This window comes from Vigna umbellata, chromosome 7 (assembly GCF_029865625.1).
Source record: "Vigna umbellata cultivar VRB3 chromosome 7, Vumbellata_1.0, whole genome shotgun sequence".
Lineage (NCBI taxonomy): Eukaryota > Viridiplantae > Streptophyta > Magnoliopsida > Fabales > Fabaceae > Vigna > Vigna umbellata.
The window spans coordinates 49,726,820-49,746,152 of NC_142171.1; the positions used below are offsets into that span (position 1 = coordinate 49,726,820).

Below are 19,333 nucleotides of genomic sequence, written 5' to 3' on the forward strand. Positions count from 1 at the left end.
TCCCAATCGGGAGCTCTGGTACCATCTTGAAAAGAGAATGAATTTATTATTATCATTCATTTCTATTACATTTTCCTTACCTTTATTTGTAACAATATAATATTCTAAAAACGGGAAATAAGGAAAAAATAATCTAAAAGATCCTACAAATATTTTTTCTAATTAGGAAGATTTTATGGATATTTTCTCTAATTAGGAAGATTTTCCTTTAATTACAACATTAACTTTTCACAATGTTATGTTTGCTTGTTGAGAATTTTTATAATAAATAATGGATTATTTCTTTTTCCGGTATTCAGGCCTTTGTACACGATCCTCTCATAAATTGGCGTCTTTTTAATTTCAATGAAGTTCCACAAATGTCTATGCTTACTAGCAATCATGCACCTCCTGTTGTAAATACTGAGGAATCTGCTCCAAATAGAGAGCTTCCCCACCCTCAGCGTGGTGCCCGTGAAAGGGAACTTTTACAGGTATCTTCATACTGTATTATTTTGTTGCTTGCTTTTTGATTAATGATGCTCATTTTATATACCTTTGCATATAGGCTGTTAACCAGCTTGGTGATGCCAATGAGGTTCTGAACGAGCGTGCTGTGGTTGTCATGGCTCGCATGAGTAATAAGCTTACTGGCCGGGATTTTTCAACTTGTTCTTCAGTGTCAAACAACTCCCTTCAGCATGCCGCAGACCATAGTAGCTTAATTTCTGGAGACACTCGGGAAGTTGATCATGCTTTATCTGTTAAGTTGCAAGTTCAAAAGTTAATTATCCAAGCTTCCTCACATGAAAATCTGTGCCAAAATTATGTAGGGTATGGTCTCTTAACTTAGAAATTTTCTATAAATTATTAGGCTCTTGTGTGTGAAGGCAAGTTAGAATTGTGATATGAAACCATGTGTAGTTACCTAACCGCTTAAGCTTTTAAAATAGTTGGTTTGCTATAGATTATAAACCTTTATGTCTTCTTCACATTATGACTTCTAAATTTCTGATTTCTCTACTTGTTTCAGGTGGTGTCCTTTCTGGTAAATCACGAGGAAGTAGTAAATATTGTATATAATCTGTACATAATAGAAATTTGCCAGAGATCCATGTCCATTTTCCCCCCTCATTCCCCTCCTTTCTTTTACCTAGCATCTTTAATGTATGTATATGTACAGTCATTTGTCTTTTGACATTGCAATGAAAAAATGGAAGCATTATTACATATGCTTGGTCTTGTAGATCAGACCATTTTAACCGAGTCTTTGTAAATATGATCTTTTTATTGGGAATGTGTCTAGTAATCTGTCCCGTACAAGATGGACATAGAGCGAGGTCATAGGCGCGACAAGGCTTTTTTTGAAGTACAAAGCTGGGAAATCCCACATGAATGATGATTACACTGATGTCGTGCTGGTCATGAATGCGATTTCTGGGTTTCAACTTTGAATTTCTCTCCATGCATTTCATTTTTCTTCTAGTAAATATCATCAACCAACTTCTACAATAGCCAGGAATGTAGTGATGTAATCTTATTTTAACTTTTACTTGAAGGCTTTCAGCACAACCCGAGTATGTTATATTAATCTGGAGCTTACGTGTACAAAGAGGCACACTTAAATGCAAGGCCACTTGGGCAGCAGAGGAAAGAAAGAAGAAAATATGGGATAATATTCTGATATAGCTCACCGTTGTATTTTATTTATTTATTATAATTTGGTCCATTTCCTTTGTATAACAGTTTCACCTGAGAGAGCTTATTATAATCTATTGGTCTACTATAACAATTATTAAGTGGGGCACCTTTAAACTCACTAGTTTCAAATAAATTTTGAATTCATTATTTCATTCTATTATTTTAATGACTTCAGCAAATTGCTTCTAGTAAGGTGCATCATGGTGGGGAAAATTAGCTAGTCACCAATATTCATGATAACAATATTGGTAAATTTTGTACTACATTTTGAATATTTTTCTTTGTAAAATCTTATGTTAGAGCTACAAACTGAGTTCATACTTTAAATCTCAAATAAACTATCATTTTAGTTACTGAAAAGACATGCACTGCCACTCTACCAAACTGTGCCCAAAAGTTTATGCAAGAATGGTTTGAGGCTATCACGTAACAAAACAATATATTATATGTTTTTTGTTTTATTTTTTGTTTTATTTTATTAAAACAAATTCAAAGAGAAAAAGATAATGATTTTAGACCATGTGACGCAACACAATTGTGTCCCCCACAACGACACGGTTTGAAAATAACATTTTGTTGTACAAAATATTGATCAAGATTTAACCAATTAATTAATCTTAATGTAATATATCTATTTCGTGTGGAATCTCACAATGACACAATTATAAAAATATACCTATTACTAAACATATCTCTAAACAATTGTATATAAAAGAGGTTTGTTTGACAATAAATTAATAATTATAAAATAGAAGAGGGATAAATAAATTGAAACAAAATAATGAAAATTTAAATAACTAGAAAAAAAAATGATAAATAAATTGAAGCAAAAATAATGAAAACGTAATTAACCTACAGTCTATTAAAATAAAGAAAATCTAAATGAGTTAAACAATTTAAAATGAAAATGCATCCATTTATAACGATTATAAGAAATTGAATCATACTATAAAAGTGAATGACAATGCTAAGTTCTCAATTAAAATTAAACAAAAAAAATCATAAATGAATGAAGATGCCTAAAACTATTTGAATAAATTCTTAAAACGTCACTTTGATACTGGCTGAAATTGAAACCACGGAAACGCTCTTTGAACCAGATCAGGATCACCTTTAGGAAAACACTTGAAAACATCCTTTTGATGCGGTTGTCAGCAATTTTTCATCTAAAAAATGTCTTCCATCACATCACCCACCAAATGATAAAATAAATAGAAAAAAGAAGGTTGTCCTCCTATCATAATAAACAGAAGTACTTAAATAAAAGCTATATTTTTTTATCTAAAATATGTTGAAAATCATAATCTGAAAAAAATTGTGGCAAGTATAAGAGCACATCCCTCTATGGAATTGAAGGGAAGATGCGTGACTGGGGAGATATTATGTAGTCCTGGATATAATTTTTAGAATTACTTGGGTCAGGAATCCAATGAATCTCACTCATGTTTGGTACCTCAACATAGGACATGGTAAACTCTCCAATCTTCTCTAGCTTCCCTCTCTTGCCTGCCCTGAGTATAAGATTACCATGCTGGTAGGAAAAAATTCCTTTGGTCAAATGAATTATATCGCCTGAATCAAAAGCATCGCATTCATCTCCCCAAAGCTGAAGATGAACTGCCGCTGTCTCATCAGCTACAAGAGTCAAACATATCCTATTCTTCCCTTCTAGCGTTGTGCTGCCTTTCTCCAAAACTATAAACTTAGTCTCTATGTTGTTCTGAGCTGCAGGCACAATGTCTTTAAGAAGAACCATCTCTGATTTGTTCCTCAAAGGACCTCCACTTCATTTAATATCATACAACATGCCATGAAACAGTTTTTGGTTTAGAATGAAAAAAAAAAACAATCAGCTATCAAAATCAGCACTAGTGTAGTACTATTACACTCAAAAAGGTTAGTCAAAGAAAACATAGAAATATGATTTCATTTTCAAATGAAAAAACAAATGCAGTAATAGCTTTTCTTCCCCCACATAGTGCTAAAAAGAAGATAGGATGATACGGAATAAAACGTAAAAACTTAACTACAGCACGTTCAATCGTTCTCTAATTGTTGAAATGACTATGTTGACATTGAAGAAGATGGAAAGCAGACTCTATAGGAAATGAAGTAGAAGTGGAAGGAAGCTGACCTGATGAAGTAGGTCTTTGGCTTTGTGGCTCTCTAAACACACAAGCACCAACACACAACCCTACTGCATCTTCTTCCCTGCATAAGGCCAAAGGAATGGATTGGGGTAGGTTCCGATTGACTGAAGAAGACCGTAGGAACAAACAAACGTTCACGCGAGGGTTTTTTATTACACAGAAAGAGGACAGATTTTCTCATTTGAAATAAACACAGGTAGAATAAGAAATTTCAATAATTCATTAAGAATCTTTCTCTACTTTACGACTTCGGCATGCATTCTGTTCTTCGCAACCTTATTCAAGCTCATTCTCACTATGCTCAATCTAAACATGTACCAATAGAAGGAAACCTTTTCTTTTATTTATTTATAACTTTTTTTTTTATTTGAGTGACAATTTAAAATACATAATTTATTTTAAATAAAATTTACCCATAAACAAAACTAAACTTATCATAAATTAAAGTTAACCATATCAATCTTTTACCTTACAGCTTGGCGCCTTGGGCATTTGGGATCATGCTAGTAATCACGATTAGCATTCTAAAAAATTAATTATATCAGAAACAAACTATTATAATGCTACCGGCAACGTCCGCCTCCCTCTCCCGCCGAGACCTTCCACCGTCGGCGAGTCGTTACCACGGTACCGGCGACGTCACCCCTACCGTCACCAAGCAATAAACGGAGCTAATCCCTAGCCCTCACTGTTTTCCTTAATTATTTACTTGTTTGTTTCTTTCTTAATAGCCACACATCGCAAAATTATAGAGAGCAATACGAAACTATTGACTACCTAATTCATCTCTCTCAGTGAAAGTTCCAATGACAGTGAATAGAAGAATTACCTTTGCAATGCCCTGTCGAATCTTCTTCTGGATTTGTTCTTTGTTCCGTGCTTCCGCTGATTTTCGTTGCTCTCTGCTGAAACTGAGTAGAAGAATGGTCCTGAATTCTGGTGTCACGAACGGCTGTTGGGCTTGCTGAAAATATGTGGATTGTGTAAAATTCATGGGCTTGGCCCAAATGGGGTGCAAGAATGAATGATGAAGTGTAGAAATAAAATAAATCTGTGTCGTGCTGGTTAGCCCTAAAGGTGTGAAATCAATCTCTTTGGACCAGTGGGGTGACAAATGTAAATCTGGGAGTAACAGTGTCCTTCAGTAAAATAGTTATAATTTCCTTTCTTATTATTATAATTATATATGACTGCTTGTGGTTGTGAAAAATATTCAAAGAAACCAATATCACTTTATGATTAATTCTTATTCTGAGATTTTATTTTATTTTTCGTTTATGCTAGGGGCTACATAATATTATGGCCATAGAAACAATTATTCTACCGAAAATTAAACAAAACTTATTTTATAGTATTAAATGGTTTTCTAATCATATCTTTCATGTGAATTCTTATCCTATTTTGTGATGATCGATTTCTAATTTGATTGTTGATTTTAGGTGCGTTTTTTTATTTTATTGCTTTTGTTTTGTATTTTTTTCATTACTTTTTTCTATTATTTATTATTATTATTTATATTTTTTAATTTTTAAACTTTAATATTTTTAAAAAGTATTTTATCTCATCGATTTATGTTTTGGTTTTTTTAAATAAATTTTCTTTATTAAAACGAAATAATACTTTTCTAATTTATGAAATAATTAAAGAATTTATAACCTTAACTTAATATTAGGCTAAGGGGAGCTTAAAAACATTGGATAAAAGACTCTTTCAATTCTCTCTAGAAATCATTACAACTATTCATCAAAATCACAATATATCTTTCTATAAGTACGAGGGAAGGAAAAATATGTTATAGTCGTTACAGAATCACCATAAAGTGCATTCTCTTTTTTACAAAATTATTAAATGGTATCCCATTATTTTTTTTTCTAATCCCTTTACACTCGTTATTTTATTTTATTTTTTGTTTTTCAACAATTAAAAAAAATTATTTTTTAATTACAGTATTTTTGTCACAAAAAGGTTGTCAGTGTCAAAAAACATAATCTCCTTCAAATTAAAGGAAATAGTACAAATTTGAAGTACAGAGGATAAACGTGTGGTGGGAGGTTGAGATTTGAACTTGTTTCTGTTGTCCCGAGAAAAATATGATAAACGCAATTGTTGTCTCCAAACACGATTAAAATATTTATGTGTCCAAATATTTGTTATATCATTAATGTTTTCTCTTAGTCGTCTATTTTTGAATGGTAGTCTCTTTAATTTGATATTGAGAGCTTACGAGACTATTAAATGGATTGATAGTTTCGATAACATGTCATATTATATATAAAAATTTACATAATTTTTTTTACAATATTTTAATATAATACACTTGTATTTTTTTATTAATTTATTATTATATTAACGAACTCATTAAAAACATGACATATTATATCAAAATATTATAAAAATATATATTAATATATCATTACATTTTTCTTTTTTTTTTGTTCCCCTTTGTTTGTTTTTGTGGGTTTATTAAACATACTTTAAACGATTTGATAAAGATACGAGGAAGATACATAAAGCACTAAAGAAAGAAACTAAGTGGAGTAAGTAGATGTTTGATTTTTACTAAATAAAATAATATAAAATAAGAGTTTTTTTTTTTTATGGTTAGTGATGTGTGGGTCCATTACTGGAAATGATTACATTAGGTGAGATGGGAAGCCTAAGAGGTCAGTCAGTCAGGCAGGAGTCAAATCAGAGATGGAATATTTTGGTGGAATATTTTATATTAACAATTTTTCATAATAGATTATGTGTTAATGTTTTTTTTCGTCTGTTTAAATTTATTTTTAAAAAAATATTTAAAGCAGATTGATCACAAACCATTGCTTTTGTAATAAAAGTTAAAAGTGGTTAAAAAACATTTTTCTATTTTGGTGGATACTGTTTCAAACGATCTGCTGGGAATTTTTTCATTTTTCCATTTAAAAAATAATAATATTTTTTTCTTCAATATTTCGACTTAGTTCTTAACCTAATGGATTTATTTTTGGTTAAACTTATTCAGAAGTACTGATTTTTAATAAAATTTGTTGCAGTTACATCCGTCTTTGAAGTTTTACCAATTAAATTCTTTCTGTTAAAAAATTGAATAAAAACTTAATTAAATTAATTTTTAATATTAAAAATCTAATTGGCAAAACTTCAAAATGTAACTGGGATAACCGAAAATATATACCTTCGAACCGGTTTAACCTTTGTTTTTTCAGAGAAGGAGAGATGTAGCTGTCACCGTTATGTGTGCGCCAACAACCTGAGAGAATCAAGGGATGAGGAGGGGAGAAAAAGGTCAGACTTTATGCTCTGACATCAACAAAAACAAAATCATTTTATTAATAATTTAATAAATTATTCCTTTTTACTTATTAATTGTATATTATAATATTATTACAATGAAAAAGTAGCTACTACTAGTGGACTGAAACAGTGTTTACAAAGTATGGAGTAAGTAATTGGTTGTCTGACCCTTGCCTCCAGTATTTTTAAATTTTTTTAAAATTTTTAAATTGTTTTCTGAAATTCAAAAAATTTTACATTTCATTTATCGTGTTTTATCAGATTTTTTTGAAGAAGAATTTTTTATTTTCTTAATTAAATTTTGCAATTTGATAAAATTTTAAAATTTTTTTTATCATATTTCAAAAATTAATAAAAAAAATTCATTAAATTTTAAAATAAATAAAGAAAATAAAAAATCCTTAATCAAAATTTAAAATTCGATAAAAATAAAATATTTCATTTAATTTTGAAATCTTATAAAAAAATGTAAAATCTAATGAAGAAAAATGTAAAGCTATTTTCAAAAATAAAAAATGTAAGATGAAATCACTAAAAATACCGGATGAAAAAACAGTCAACAAAACTAGAAGGCATGATCCAATGGTGCACGCTTCTTCATGCACCTCAATAGTTATTTTCCATAAATGAAAATACCATTTTGTCCCTGTATTTTTTCCACCATCTTCTTTCTCTTCTTTGCACATCTCTTTATTCCATCTCATTAGTTTTATAAATGGTTAATAATTCATTTACTATATGTCAGGTTGGATTTTAATTGGAATATCAATTAATCAATCTTAATTAAGATATTATTGGTTACTTAGCTATAATTACCGTGACATTGATCTGAACATCATCAGTTCAACTTTGTTTAAAGCAATTACATCTAATTTTTTGAAATAATAAAAATAATGATGACAGATAGAAAGCTTGTATAATATTTTTAAACAAAAATAGTATATGAGAATTAAAAGAACATGAAGAACTTTCACAGTTTTACTAAATTTTAAGCGTAATTAATGTTCTACTGACATAAACGAAAAGATGTTGATTAAAAAAATGGATTTCGTTCATTCTAATACACCTCCACCTTATACTAAAAATATAATTTAAATAATTATATACTGATGAAATATTAAATTATATTTAGCATTCAGTTGATTCTATATGGATAAACTTTTATTAAAGAAACATAAATAGATAACAACTTTAAATTTTTACTAATTATTATTAATAACGTACGATTTCATACTTTTCAACTCAAGTAAAAAGAGCATCTTTTGAGCCTCAGAAAGGCCATTTGAAAGAAGAAAAAGTTAAATGTATACAAATTTAAATAAAGGGTAATAATATTACGTGACTCAAAACTATTTTATCTATAATTTCTTAATTGAAAAAGAAAATTATTGCGTTACTCTTCTTAAATAAAAAAAATTATTTTATTACTTATTTCACTCAGAATTCATTTACATGTATTTTTTTTATTAAAAATATCTTTTACATATTATTAAATGGTATCCCATTGTTAAAATATATATCTTTTAAATAAATTTACATGGTTTCTTTTTTCTAGAATCACTTTACACTATTTATTTCATTTTATTTTCTATTTTTTCAACAATTAAAAAGTTTTATATTTTTTAATTACAGTATTTTTTTTTTCACAAGTGTTCAAAAAGATGAGTTTGCTTCAAATTAAAGGAAATAGTACAAACTTAAGGTAAGTAGGACGTGAACGAGTATAACGTGAAAAAAATGAAAAAGCAGTTATTGTCTCCAAACACGTTTAAAATATACAAACGTTTTGTTTTCAAGGACAACAGTGAGTCCACGTTCAATATTTAACTCCGTGTTGAAACAATGACGTTAAACCATGCACACTATAAAGATAGCCTCTTAGCAGACATTCTTGCAACCAAACACAACTCTCTCTCTCTCTCATTCCTCACTCAAACAGAAAGAACATAATATTGTCATGGCTTGCAAACTGCAAGGGACACTCATCAGCTGCCATTCCAGAACTACCAAGTTCGTAGATCAGAAAGACCGCGCTGCCTCTGTGGTGCCTCAAGCTCTGCTCACTCACCAAACTAAGCTCCCTCACTTCAACATTACCTACGTCCCCTCTCCAACACCCTCCATGGACAAAATTCCTTTCCAAACTTCCCAGACCAAGGAACTTCCCATCTCTACCTCGGGAAAGTTCGGTAGGTTTGGAGGCAAATTTGTTCCCGAAACAATTGTAGCCTCTTTGACCAACCTCGAAGCTGAGTTCAAAAAATCCATGGCCGACGATGCCTTTCAGGTTAATTAATCACCCAAGTTCATCGAATTAACTGTTAATGATTGCTTGATGTTAATACAGAACAATTGAAAGCCATTTATTAAAACCTTAAATGGTTATTCCCACAGGCAGAGCTAGCGGAGGCGTTAAGAGACTATGCTGGGAGAGAAACACCTCTGTATCACGCGAAGCGATTGTCCGAGTATTATAAGAGCACGAACAACGGGAAAGGACCTGATATATACTTAAAGAGAGAAGATCTCAACCACGGTGGCTCTCACAAGATGAACAACGCTCTTGCTCAAGCCATGATTGCTAAACGGATGGGTTGCAAAAGCGTGGTTACCGCCACTGGCTCTGGACAACACGGCCTTGCAACGGCTGCAGCATGCGCAAAACTCGCTTTGGAGTGCACGGTTTTCATGGCCGCCAAAGACATCGAAAGACAGTATTCGAACGTGCGGTTGATGAAGCTGCTGGGAGCTCAGGTATAAACCTTATTCTATTTTTTTAAGAAACATGTGCGGGTGAAAAGAAGCGATTACTGATGGATGGTTTGTGGATGCGTAGGTTGAAGCAGTGGATGGAGGGTTCAGAGATGCAGCATCGGATGCGTTTCGGTGTTGGGTGGGGGATTTGGAGAATAAATACCACCTGACGGGTTCGGCGGTGGGACCACACCCATGCCCGAGCATGGTTCGGGAGTTTCAGTCGGTGATAGGGAAAGAAACGAGGATGCAAGCGTTGGAAAAGTGGGGAGGGAAGCCAGATGTTCTGGTGGCTTGCGTGGGAACAGGATCAAACGCTTTGGGTCTGTTTCATGAGTTTGTAGGAGATGAAGATGTAAGGTTGATTGGAGTTGAAGGTGGAGGTTTGGGACTCGACAGTGGCAAACATTCTTCGACGTTGACCAAAGGAGAAGTTGGCGTCTACCATGGAGCCATCAGCTATTTACTACAGGACGAACACGGCCAGATTATCCATCCACATTCCATTGCTGCTGGGTCAGTATAATTAATTATTTAATATTTGATATCTTTCCCTGGTCAGAAACACTGAGCTTAAATATTTGATATGAAATTGCAGTATGGAATATCCAGGAGTTGGTCCAGAGTTAAGCTTTTTGAAAGAAAGTGGGAGAGCTGAATTCTTTGCTGCAACCGACGAAGAAGCTCTTGACGGTACTAGTTTCGCTTCTTACTATTTGAGTTGTGAAAAACATATATAATACGAGGGTCATTGATTAACTGATTAACTGATATAACGTGCAGCTTACGAAAATTTATGCAAATTAGAGGGAATATTTCCATCCCTAGAGGCGGCACATGCATTGGGTATGTTGGATAAATTGGCTCCCACACTCTGCGATGGTACTAAAGTGGTTGTGAACTGTAGTGGTCGTGGTGACAAAGATGCTGCTATAGTCTTCAATCGCCGACTCTTGGACAAACAATCATAGAATCAGTAGTAGTCACCTCAGTTTCCTAACTATTGTTTCTACTTAAGCTCAATACCACCTTAACTAATGCTATACCAAAAATATACATATACGCATACATTGTTATAGCCTAGGAAATGGTCGTAAATAATTATTTTCAGACCATTCATATCATCGTATGTTTATTTATTTATCATAGTAAAAGGGTCTAAACGAAAAAGAGATCAGATCTTTGCTGAGATTTGTTGTAAATCAATTCAGAAAGTCATAAATCCATTTCTTCCTTAGAATATTAATAATGGCGATAATTGTATTCTAGGACCCCACATGATTCTAGATTTGTTAAATAAATTAATAGAAATTGGTTGTATATATTGTTTTCGTCTTCTCGTCTCCCTCTCTAATATACAATGAAAAAGAGATATCATCTTTCCTGGGAAATCATAATGCATAGTTACTGTTCAAGGACCACACGCACTAAATTTGCTAAATAAGTTAATGAAAATGGCTTTTTCACTTTCACTTTCAAAACTCATAAAAGGTGAAGTATTCACAAAATGATATAAACTTTGATATTTATTAAAAGTAGTATTAAATTGGTGTAAAAGAGTTCTCTCATGCTCACTCGTGAAAAAGAAATATTTTTCTTCCTGTTGATTACATTAGGTTAGATACTTAGTAGGTGACAAAGAATTGCTAGCACCCTACTAATTTGACGAGTTCGATTTCTCAGCGTGTTTTCTTTAGGTAAAAATTAAAATAAAAATAACTTAAAAGTTAGTTTATATTGATCGGACAACAGATAATTTTTCAATGATAAATATTTTTTTTTACAATTAATACAACTATTTGACATTAGCTTTTAAGGGTAATAAAGTCATTTAAAGAAATGAAGTTTAGTATTGGTAAAGAAAAAGAGAAATAAAGAAATGACGTTTATTAGTGGTAAAGAAAAAGATAAATAAAGGATAAAAAAAATGAACCATTTGAACAAAATCATGGTAAGGAAAACTTATGTAATCGAAATTGTGATAAAACAAAATTCATTTTAGGCCTTTAACTGAATTTTAAGTGAAATGAAAGAAATAAGAAATTTTCAAATTAAAAAAAGTAATGACAAAATAAAATAGCAAAACAATTTTTTTTAGATTGTATAATAAATTATGAATATTTTAATAATTTAATATGGGAATAAATATAAGGATGATACATGTATATAAAAACAGATGTAAAGATGGGGTGAGAAAAATGTATATATATATATATATATATATATATATATATATATATATATATATATATATATATATATATATATATATATCCTCATTTCATGTTATACCTAATTTTTTATTTTCTGCCTAAGTGATAATGACTTCAGACTATACATGCAACAATATATTGATGTCATCTCTAATTAAACCTCAACTAAAGCTTATTCTGATACATTTAATAAAACTATACATCATTTAAAAATTTAGATTAAAGATAATTAAAATATACCTTTCACCTTTAATTCCTTAAAATATTTTTAATGACAAAATCATGCGAAGCAAACAATATCACAAATATAATGATTGACATGTTATCTTAATAAACTTAAGTTAAGAGCAAGCGTGTTTTTTTTAACATGTTTAAGATAGTTTATGTTTAACTATCCAAAACAAGTTAGTTGAAGTAAGTAAAACTAATTTAAAACATAAAAAACTAACTACAAGTACTAACAAGTGTTAAAATAGCATATTAAGTCATAAGTATTTAACAAAACTATTTATTTAAGTATTTGAAATGGTAAAATGCCAGAAATACCCTTGTTTTGTATTATATAAAATCTAATAATTTTATAGATAAAAAATTATTTGAAAGAATTTATAGTATTTTGTTTTCAATATAGAAGAAAGACCCCTTTTGATTATCATTTAACCGATCACTGAAAAAAGAAATTCTTAAATAATAATAAATTTTAGTAACTAAAAATAATTAATCATAAACATCAATTCAGATATTAATTTATAAACTAAAAATATTGGTAATTAGAATAATTTTTATTGTAAATACAAAATTATAATTAATTTCTAAACTAAATTAGTTTCTAAAGTTATTACTACTATTAACTGTTAAAAGAATTATTCTTTAATTAAAAATTATTTCTAAATTAGGTATAAAGATATTTTTTATCATTAAAATTGATTATTATTTGAAAATTTTATTGTAATGAATAAATATGATATAACTTTCGTATATTCTATAAACATCTTTTATTTCCTTTATAAGGAAATTAAGGTATACGTACCTATCCTATATATAATTTTATTCTTTGCTAATTCAATTTATAACATTATAGGAACTAATTCCACTCCTTTAAAAATTAGTTAAATTAATTTAAAACAATACGTTGATCGATGATTTATATTATTCAAAAATAATTTTTTATTATAAATAAAACAAAAGTAGTAAGCTTTGATATCAATAAACATTGTATATTCTCAATTCAGGTTAATTAATTTTTTTTTGTTATTTATTTCAAAAATATTGGATTATTCTATTGAAAACAAGTTAACTATTTAAGGGTATTTAAAAACTAATAATAATTATTGTATCATTCAACAAGCAAAAAAAAAAGTCCTAAAAAATGTGACAACAGTTTATTTATTTATTGAGAAAAAATGTTTTATATAAAAGTTTATTTAATACTTAGTTACTTTTTTCCAAAATAAAATATTTAAATGTAGAATACAATAACTGCATTTTTATTTTAACATACTTATCTAATATTTAATTTAAGTTAACAATTTTCAAACTTCACAATTTAATTTATTCAAGTGCAATAAATATAATCAGAAATACAACTAGATTGTCAAATTTAACTGTTCTATACATATAATGTATAATTAAATCTTTGTGTTATAATAAATTTGCATAACTATTATTTAATATAAAGAAACATTAGTTTTGAGTATAATGAGAAAAAAATGTAAATGTTTACAAAATAACGGTTGTAAACACTTCATTAACTCTTTTTTTTTCAAAATATTGTATAATTTAGAGTAATAAATAATTTAAAACATTTGTTGTTAATAATTATACTACTTCATTAAATATTTTCCAACTAAACAATCATTGTTTTTATATTTATTATTTTTAAATATATTCTTATTGAATTGATACTTTTGATATAAAGTAATATTTTTATAGCATGTTTGGATAAGGTTTCAATTTAATATTATAGTTCAGTTTGATATAAGATTAATCTAACTTAGATTGATAAGGTTTCAATCGAAAGGTTACAAGTAAAGAAAAGTCCAACTCAATTTGACTAGATTTTATTGGATTTGTCTCGATTTAGGCCTAAGCTCACTCAACCGACTTAAACTCAACTTGACTTGGTTTTGATTGAATTAAACTCAACTCAATCTTAGCTGATTTAGGACCTACTTGGGTTTCTAACTCAATTAAATGTAGTCGATTCTTGGATGAATGTGGACTAAGGTATGAATCAACTTGATATAACCTAGACATTAACTTATTTAACTTGTTTAGACCTACTCAATTCAACCTAAATATAAGCAAAATTGGCTTAACCTGATATATATTATATTGGGACCCACTAACCAAAACATTTTAAAAATAAAATAATTTAAAATGAATTTAATTTAAATGTTTTATAAAGTATGAAATTGTCTATTCAAATTAAGGTGTAAGTGAACAGAAAGAGGAAATTAAGAAATGCGAATGTCACACAAATTATATCAACAACTTTTGGTATCAAATCGTATTGTTGTACATTTAATTCTTGCTATTCAATTTTTACAACATTACTTTATCTACCAGTAAGTAATTTCAATCAATACTTCCATATAGTGTCATCTATTAATAAAGATGAAATTTACCGCATTTGTTAAATTAAACTTCTATTTTAAAAAATAATATTTCAAAAATTATTACAGATTACTAACAAAACTTTTGCCTGAAATACTACTAATAAAATCAAACAAAACAATAAAAGAACTAGAAACTAACAAAATGTACATAAAGCGTAACCTTATATTTCAGATTGGTTCATTATTTTTTTTCAAAAAAATGTTAAAATATAGAATGCAATCAATGCATTCTAACCTGAAAACATTTCTCAAATATTTAATTTAATATAAAATAATTTCTCAAATTGATTATTTAATATGTTCAATTATAATTAAATATACCACCAATGGGTCTTGCAAATGCAGCAATCACATCGGTAACGGTGCTACTTCTACATTATATTATATCCTATATACAATAAAGAGTTAAATATATTATTGTTGTGATAAATATACATTGACGTTTTTTTTCTTATCATCAAAGGACATTAATATTGGCTGTAATAATTTAAAAAAAATTACACATATATTACAAAGTAACTGCTAAATCCACTTCATTAATTGTTTTTTTTTCTTTCAAAATATTGTAAAATTTAGTGTGTAATAAATACATTTTGATCATATTTTCATTAATAATTTAATTATCTGAAACAGTTTCCGAATTCAAATATTAATCAATCTTTTCAATTAATCATTTTTAAAAACAATCTTAGTTTAACTGGAAAATTGACAACTATCTAATCTTTTCACTAAATGGGTCTGTTTGGACATAAAGCTGAGAAAACGAGAAACAATTTATATAATTTTTTTGGAATCAATATATATATTAATTCATTTAATTCTTGTTATTAAATATATCATTAATTAATTATTAACCATTTGATTTTGAAAGTTTTCCAGTATTAAAAAAAATAAATTAAAAATACATCAATTGAAAATTCAATCAACAGTTATAAATAGTGCCTTGTAAAACATGTTTGATCACATATTATATCGCAAGTATCACTCGCTTCCTCGCCATTGGCGCTGAGAAGTGAAAGTGTCGTCTACTTGTTACCATCGTCACTTTCCAGTGAAATCTGCTACTTGTTCTTTCCTTCCCCTTTCAGGTTATCACTTCAACTTTTGTTTCTCAATTATATTTATTTTATTTCTGCTTTCGCTTACGTATAATTCTTGAACCGTTTACACAGTGTCTGTGATTCTGTTAATGAAATCGCCACTTTTTGTGTGTTTGTCGGAAGTTGATGAAATTCTTGTGAAGGTAGAATCTCATCTCATGTTAAAACAATGAATTTTAAGCCAAACTTAACATGGTATAATCAGTTTTCAAGCTGAGAATTTTACACTCGGTCGTGGACGGTGATTTTGCATGACCTCGGTGGATTACAAGGTGTATTTATGGGTATACTTACTTGAATCTTTTGGTGATACTTACTTGAATCTTTTGGTGAGACTTTAGATATAGAGTGATCCTGTATTTATATGAATCCATAATCAAGATTAATTGTTGGTCTTTTAGAGAATTAAAAATTTTATTGAAAGAGACTTGACCAATAAAATCTGATTTCAATACACACAAGAAATCTGGCATCATTTCTAACCAAAATCTTAATATTACTGTATGAATCATCATCCTTGTTGCTTTCATTTTCATTATGAAACTTAAACTCGTGTTTGAATGCATGAGTCTTCGTCCATGTAGAGCTTAACTTTGTCATTTCTGTTTCTACGCCACATGAAAATTAAACCCATGCTTGAATTTCTGACATATGTTACTGTTAAGGGTTTAAAGATTGCGCTTTCCCCAATTTTCTGACTCAACCAGGGAAACAGTTGAAGGGGGATGGAAATGAGCATTTGTGGTTTAGTCCTGCAATCCACATAGGCATAGCTAACGTGTTTGCGATCATTACTTGCAGTTTTGTGAAAAACCCTAATGAATGTTTTCCTTAGTCTGTGTATATTTTGGTGTAAAACTGTACTTTTTTTGGGAGGGGGCAAGATTAACGTGTTAATTAAGGTCTTGTTTCTTAATCCTCCGACACTGAAAACAGGTAAATAAGTCATATATATGTATAAAGTTGTTGCATTCTAAATGTGTAAACGGTTCTGCTGGTGAATTTAGTTCCTTGCAGGAGTTTCTCTGATGGGTTTTGCTTTCATTTTAATTTTACTAATGCTTATTGGTTGCAGGGATGGATGTAGATTCTTTGACCGGGAAGCAAAAGGAGGGAGAGACAAACAATGGTGCCGAATTACGTGATCTACCAAACGAGATCCTTCAAGAGGTTATCTCCAACCTGCCCATCAAAGAAGCAATTCAAACTGCTGTCATATCCAAAAAATGGAGGAATCAATGGAAGCATATCTCAAAGGTTACGTTGGAAGAAAAATTACACAGGGAGAAAAAAGAGTTCAATGACTTTGTGGACAAACTGCTTGCGGTTTTGAATACCTCGTGTATTAAAGTATTCTCTCTCGCATGCGACGTTTGCGAGGAAACTCATCTGGTTAATGGGTGGCTAAGTGGTTTCATCAAGCCAACGATTCAAGAACTAAGCCTTGAATTTGGAAACCTTGATGAGGAACCAGTGGTCTTCCCTGATTACCTGTTTAGCTCCAAAGACTTGACAAATTTTCATGTCAGCATGCCTCATGTTTTCGTGCTCCCTTCCTCCATTTCTTTTCCGAGTCTCAGCACTTTGAGCTTGAGAGAGGTTATGTTCCCTGATTCTTTATCAACGCAGCGACTTTTCACTGGTTGTCCCTCCCTAAAGCAGCTGACCTTAATTGATTGCAAATGGAACAACGTTGACACTGTTCACATTGCTTGTCCATCGCTTCAGATATTGATCATCAGAGAGTGGGAAGATGACGAAAACGATTTAATTGCTGACGATGATGATCCAACCAGCTGCCGAATAGTAATCACTTCGAATAACCTGAAAACATTCTCTTATGACGGGGACCTCCTAAATGACTACGCGTTGGATTGTAACACATCATCGATCACCAATGGAGCTGTTGAGGTTCACCCACCGCCCAGCGACGGCACGGACGCTGGTCTTTTCGTGCTCAGAATTCTTAAGGCCCTCTCAGAAGTGGAAAGGCTATCAATTTCAGACTTTGCTGCTGAGGTTTGGTCACACAATTAGACTACACGCTTATGATACTGATTTGTTCAGAAGACTTTTCTGAAATCTTTTTGTTTGTGCATGTCACAGGCTCTGTGTCAAGGACCATTTTACATCCCGGAACTTCCTTTGTTCAACAATTTGGTTGAGCTTCATGTGGAGTCAACAGATCCAATGAATATGGCATGTGATGCCCTGCTGACCATATTGCGGCGCTCACCTCGTCTCGAAGCTCTTTACTTCGCCATGGTACGTAACTTCAAACCCAGAAATCGATTCTTCATTTGCAAACAAAATGCTTATGTTATGAGTTTCATTGATATCCAGGGCGTCTTTCTGCATAAAAATGATTTAAAGAAGGTTGATCCATTGCCATCGTGCTTAGAAACAAACCTGAAGACGTTAAGGCTATACGGGTTTACTGGGAACAATGACGAATTGTTTGCCATTAAAGTTTTGTTGAAATCAACGCCATTGTTGGAAGCAATCTGGATTTTCAGCAACCCTTATGGTTTCGACAGTGACGAGGGATCAGACAGGCTACACAGGTTGTACATGAAGATTGTCCGTTTTCCTAGAGCTTCAGTCGATTGTGAGTTATATTTTGAATAGAGAGATTGAAGAATCATGTCTTTAAAGCGCGTTCCTTTCAAGCTTTGTGGTCTGTTGTTTTTGTATTTTATCTTTTTAAAGCTTAGTTGCACTGTGCCTTTGGGTTCCTCCTACTCGAAGAATTATCATACATGTTTTGTTTTATCTCTTGGAAGAAGAAACCGATAGATATCTTTGCCTGAAATTTATGGTAATGCAACATCTGTCTCAAATTATTATCAATAATAAATAGTTCTTTTATTATATGATCTTATTAAAATCATTCCATCCTTTTTGTGAATGTATTACGTTTGTGTGATTAAGAAAAAATAATTAACATTATGGACTGAAAATATGATAACATTCCGCAAATGTTAAATCTGTAAATAATCTGAGAGAAAGAATATTTGAAAAGATTGTATATTAAAATAAAAATGATAGTTTGACATTCTGTAAAAGAAAAACATTCATTAAACCATTATAATAATATATATTAATATTTTAAAATAAAACATAAAGAGACTATGATTAAAATATGTATTTGTTGAGTTATGAAATAAATATTTTTTTTATTGGTTTCTAAGATATTAACTTCCTATTAAAGAATAAAGAATTATAGTATCTTAACAATTTTTCATAATAATTTTTTAACCATTATCACTATTTTATTAATCATATTTAAATTTATTTTAATTTTAAAACAGATCATCATGAGTCACATGTAATTGATGTAAAAAGAAAAAAGTTGTTAAAAAAATATTTTTCTTTCAAAATTTGTAAAACGTCTGTCTTCATAAATGGTGTCACGGAAGTTTTGTCTTACTACGAGTTGTTTTTTCTAATTTTCAGTTATTATGTCAAATTATTTATGTGGTGGAGTATTTTATTCATTAGTTTTTTATTATTATACCGGTGAAAAA

At 30.2% G+C, this 19,333-nt stretch overlaps 4 protein-coding genes across 8 annotated transcripts in view; 3 read left to right on the forward strand and 1 right to left on the reverse strand.

The window, feature by feature from the left end:
- Positions 1–1,840, forward strand: part of LOC148196510 (serine/threonine-protein kinase TOR-like) — a 34,506-nt gene extending 32,666 nt beyond the window's left edge. The window contains exons 54-56 of the mRNA XM_088094338.1: positions 300–473; positions 548–813; positions 1,013–1,840. Of these exons, the coding sequence (XP_087950464.1) occupies positions 300–473; positions 548–813; positions 1,013–1,031 (459 nt within the window). The 3' untranslated portion in view covers positions 1,032–1,840. The remainder of the gene's footprint in view (positions 1–299; positions 474–547; positions 814–1,012) is intronic.
- A 974-nt stretch (positions 1,841–2,814) lies between these two features.
- LOC124820128 (uncharacterized) lies at positions 2,815–4,804 on the reverse strand. Of its 5 annotated transcripts, none has more exons than XM_088094335.1 (3): positions 4,660–4,804; positions 3,815–3,891; positions 2,815–3,459 (listed from the first exon to the last, which is right to left on the reverse strand). In XM_088094335.1, the coding sequence occupies exon 3, from the start codon at positions 3,434–3,436 to the stop codon at positions 3,023–3,025; it is 414 nt and encodes a 137-aa protein (XP_087950461.1). In that variant the 5' UTR covers positions 3,437–3,459; positions 3,815–3,891; positions 4,660–4,804; the 3' UTR covers positions 2,815–3,022. The 5 variants fall into 5 exon arrangements, with proteins under 5 accessions (XP_087950461.1, XP_047147727.1, XP_047147726.1 ...); XM_047291771.2 differs by having other exon boundaries at positions 2,815–3,464; XM_047291770.2 differs by lacking the exon at positions 3,815–3,891 and having other exon boundaries at positions 2,815–3,464; positions 4,660–4,789.
- Positions 4,805–9,008: 4,204 nt separating this feature from the next.
- On the forward strand, positions 9,009–11,209 carry LOC148196511 (tryptophan synthase beta chain 1-like). The gene is made up of 5 exons (XM_088094682.1): positions 9,009–9,408; positions 9,516–9,875; positions 9,958–10,391; positions 10,474–10,568; positions 10,659–11,209. The coding sequence occupies exons 1-5, from the start codon at positions 9,079–9,081 to the stop codon at positions 10,844–10,846; spliced, it is 1,407 nt and encodes a 468-aa protein (XP_087950808.1). The 5' UTR covers positions 9,009–9,078; the 3' UTR covers positions 10,847–11,209.
- Positions 11,210–16,883: 5,674 nt separating this feature from the next.
- On the forward strand, positions 16,884–18,434 carry LOC148196512 (F-box/LRR-repeat protein At3g59190-like). Its single transcript, XM_088094279.1, has 3 exons — positions 16,884–17,825; positions 17,913–18,071; positions 18,150–18,434. Exons 1-3 carry the CDS (start codon positions 16,884–16,886, stop codon positions 18,432–18,434), a joined length of 1,386 nt encoding a protein of 461 aa, XP_087950405.1.
- The last annotated feature ends 899 nt before the right edge of the window (positions 18,435–19,333 follow it).

What these genes read in the sequence shown, in the direction of transcription:
- LOC148196511 (XM_088094682.1), top strand. Translation starts at nt 9,079, where the DNA reads ATGGCTTGCAAACTGCAAGGGACACTCATCAGCTGCCATTCCAGAACT. An exon ending in TGGCCGACGATGCCTTTCAG is followed by an intron (nt 9,409 to 9,515) that starts GTTAATTAATCA and finishes TTATTCCCACAG; the next exon opens with GCAGAGCTAGCGGAGGCGTT. An exon ending in TGAAGCTGCTGGGAGCTCAG is followed by an intron (nt 9,876 to 9,957) that starts GTATAAACCTTA and finishes GTGGATGCGTAG; the next exon opens with GTTGAAGCAGTGGATGGAGG.
- LOC148196512 (XM_088094279.1), top strand. Translation starts at nt 16,884, where the DNA reads ATGGATGTAGATTCTTTGACCGGGAAGCAAAAGGAGGGAGAGACAAAC. An exon ending in TTTCAGACTTTGCTGCTGAG is followed by an intron (nt 17,826 to 17,912) that starts GTTTGGTCACAC and finishes TGCATGTCACAG; the next exon opens with GCTCTGTGTCAAGGACCATT. An exon ending in AAGCTCTTTACTTCGCCATG is followed by an intron (nt 18,072 to 18,149) that starts GTACGTAACTTC and finishes ATTGATATCCAG; the next exon opens with GGCGTCTTTCTGCATAAAAA.
- LOC124820128 (XM_088094335.1), bottom strand. Translation starts at nt 3,436, where the DNA reads ATGGTTCTTCTTAAAGACATTGTGCCTGCAGCTCAGAACAACATAGAG.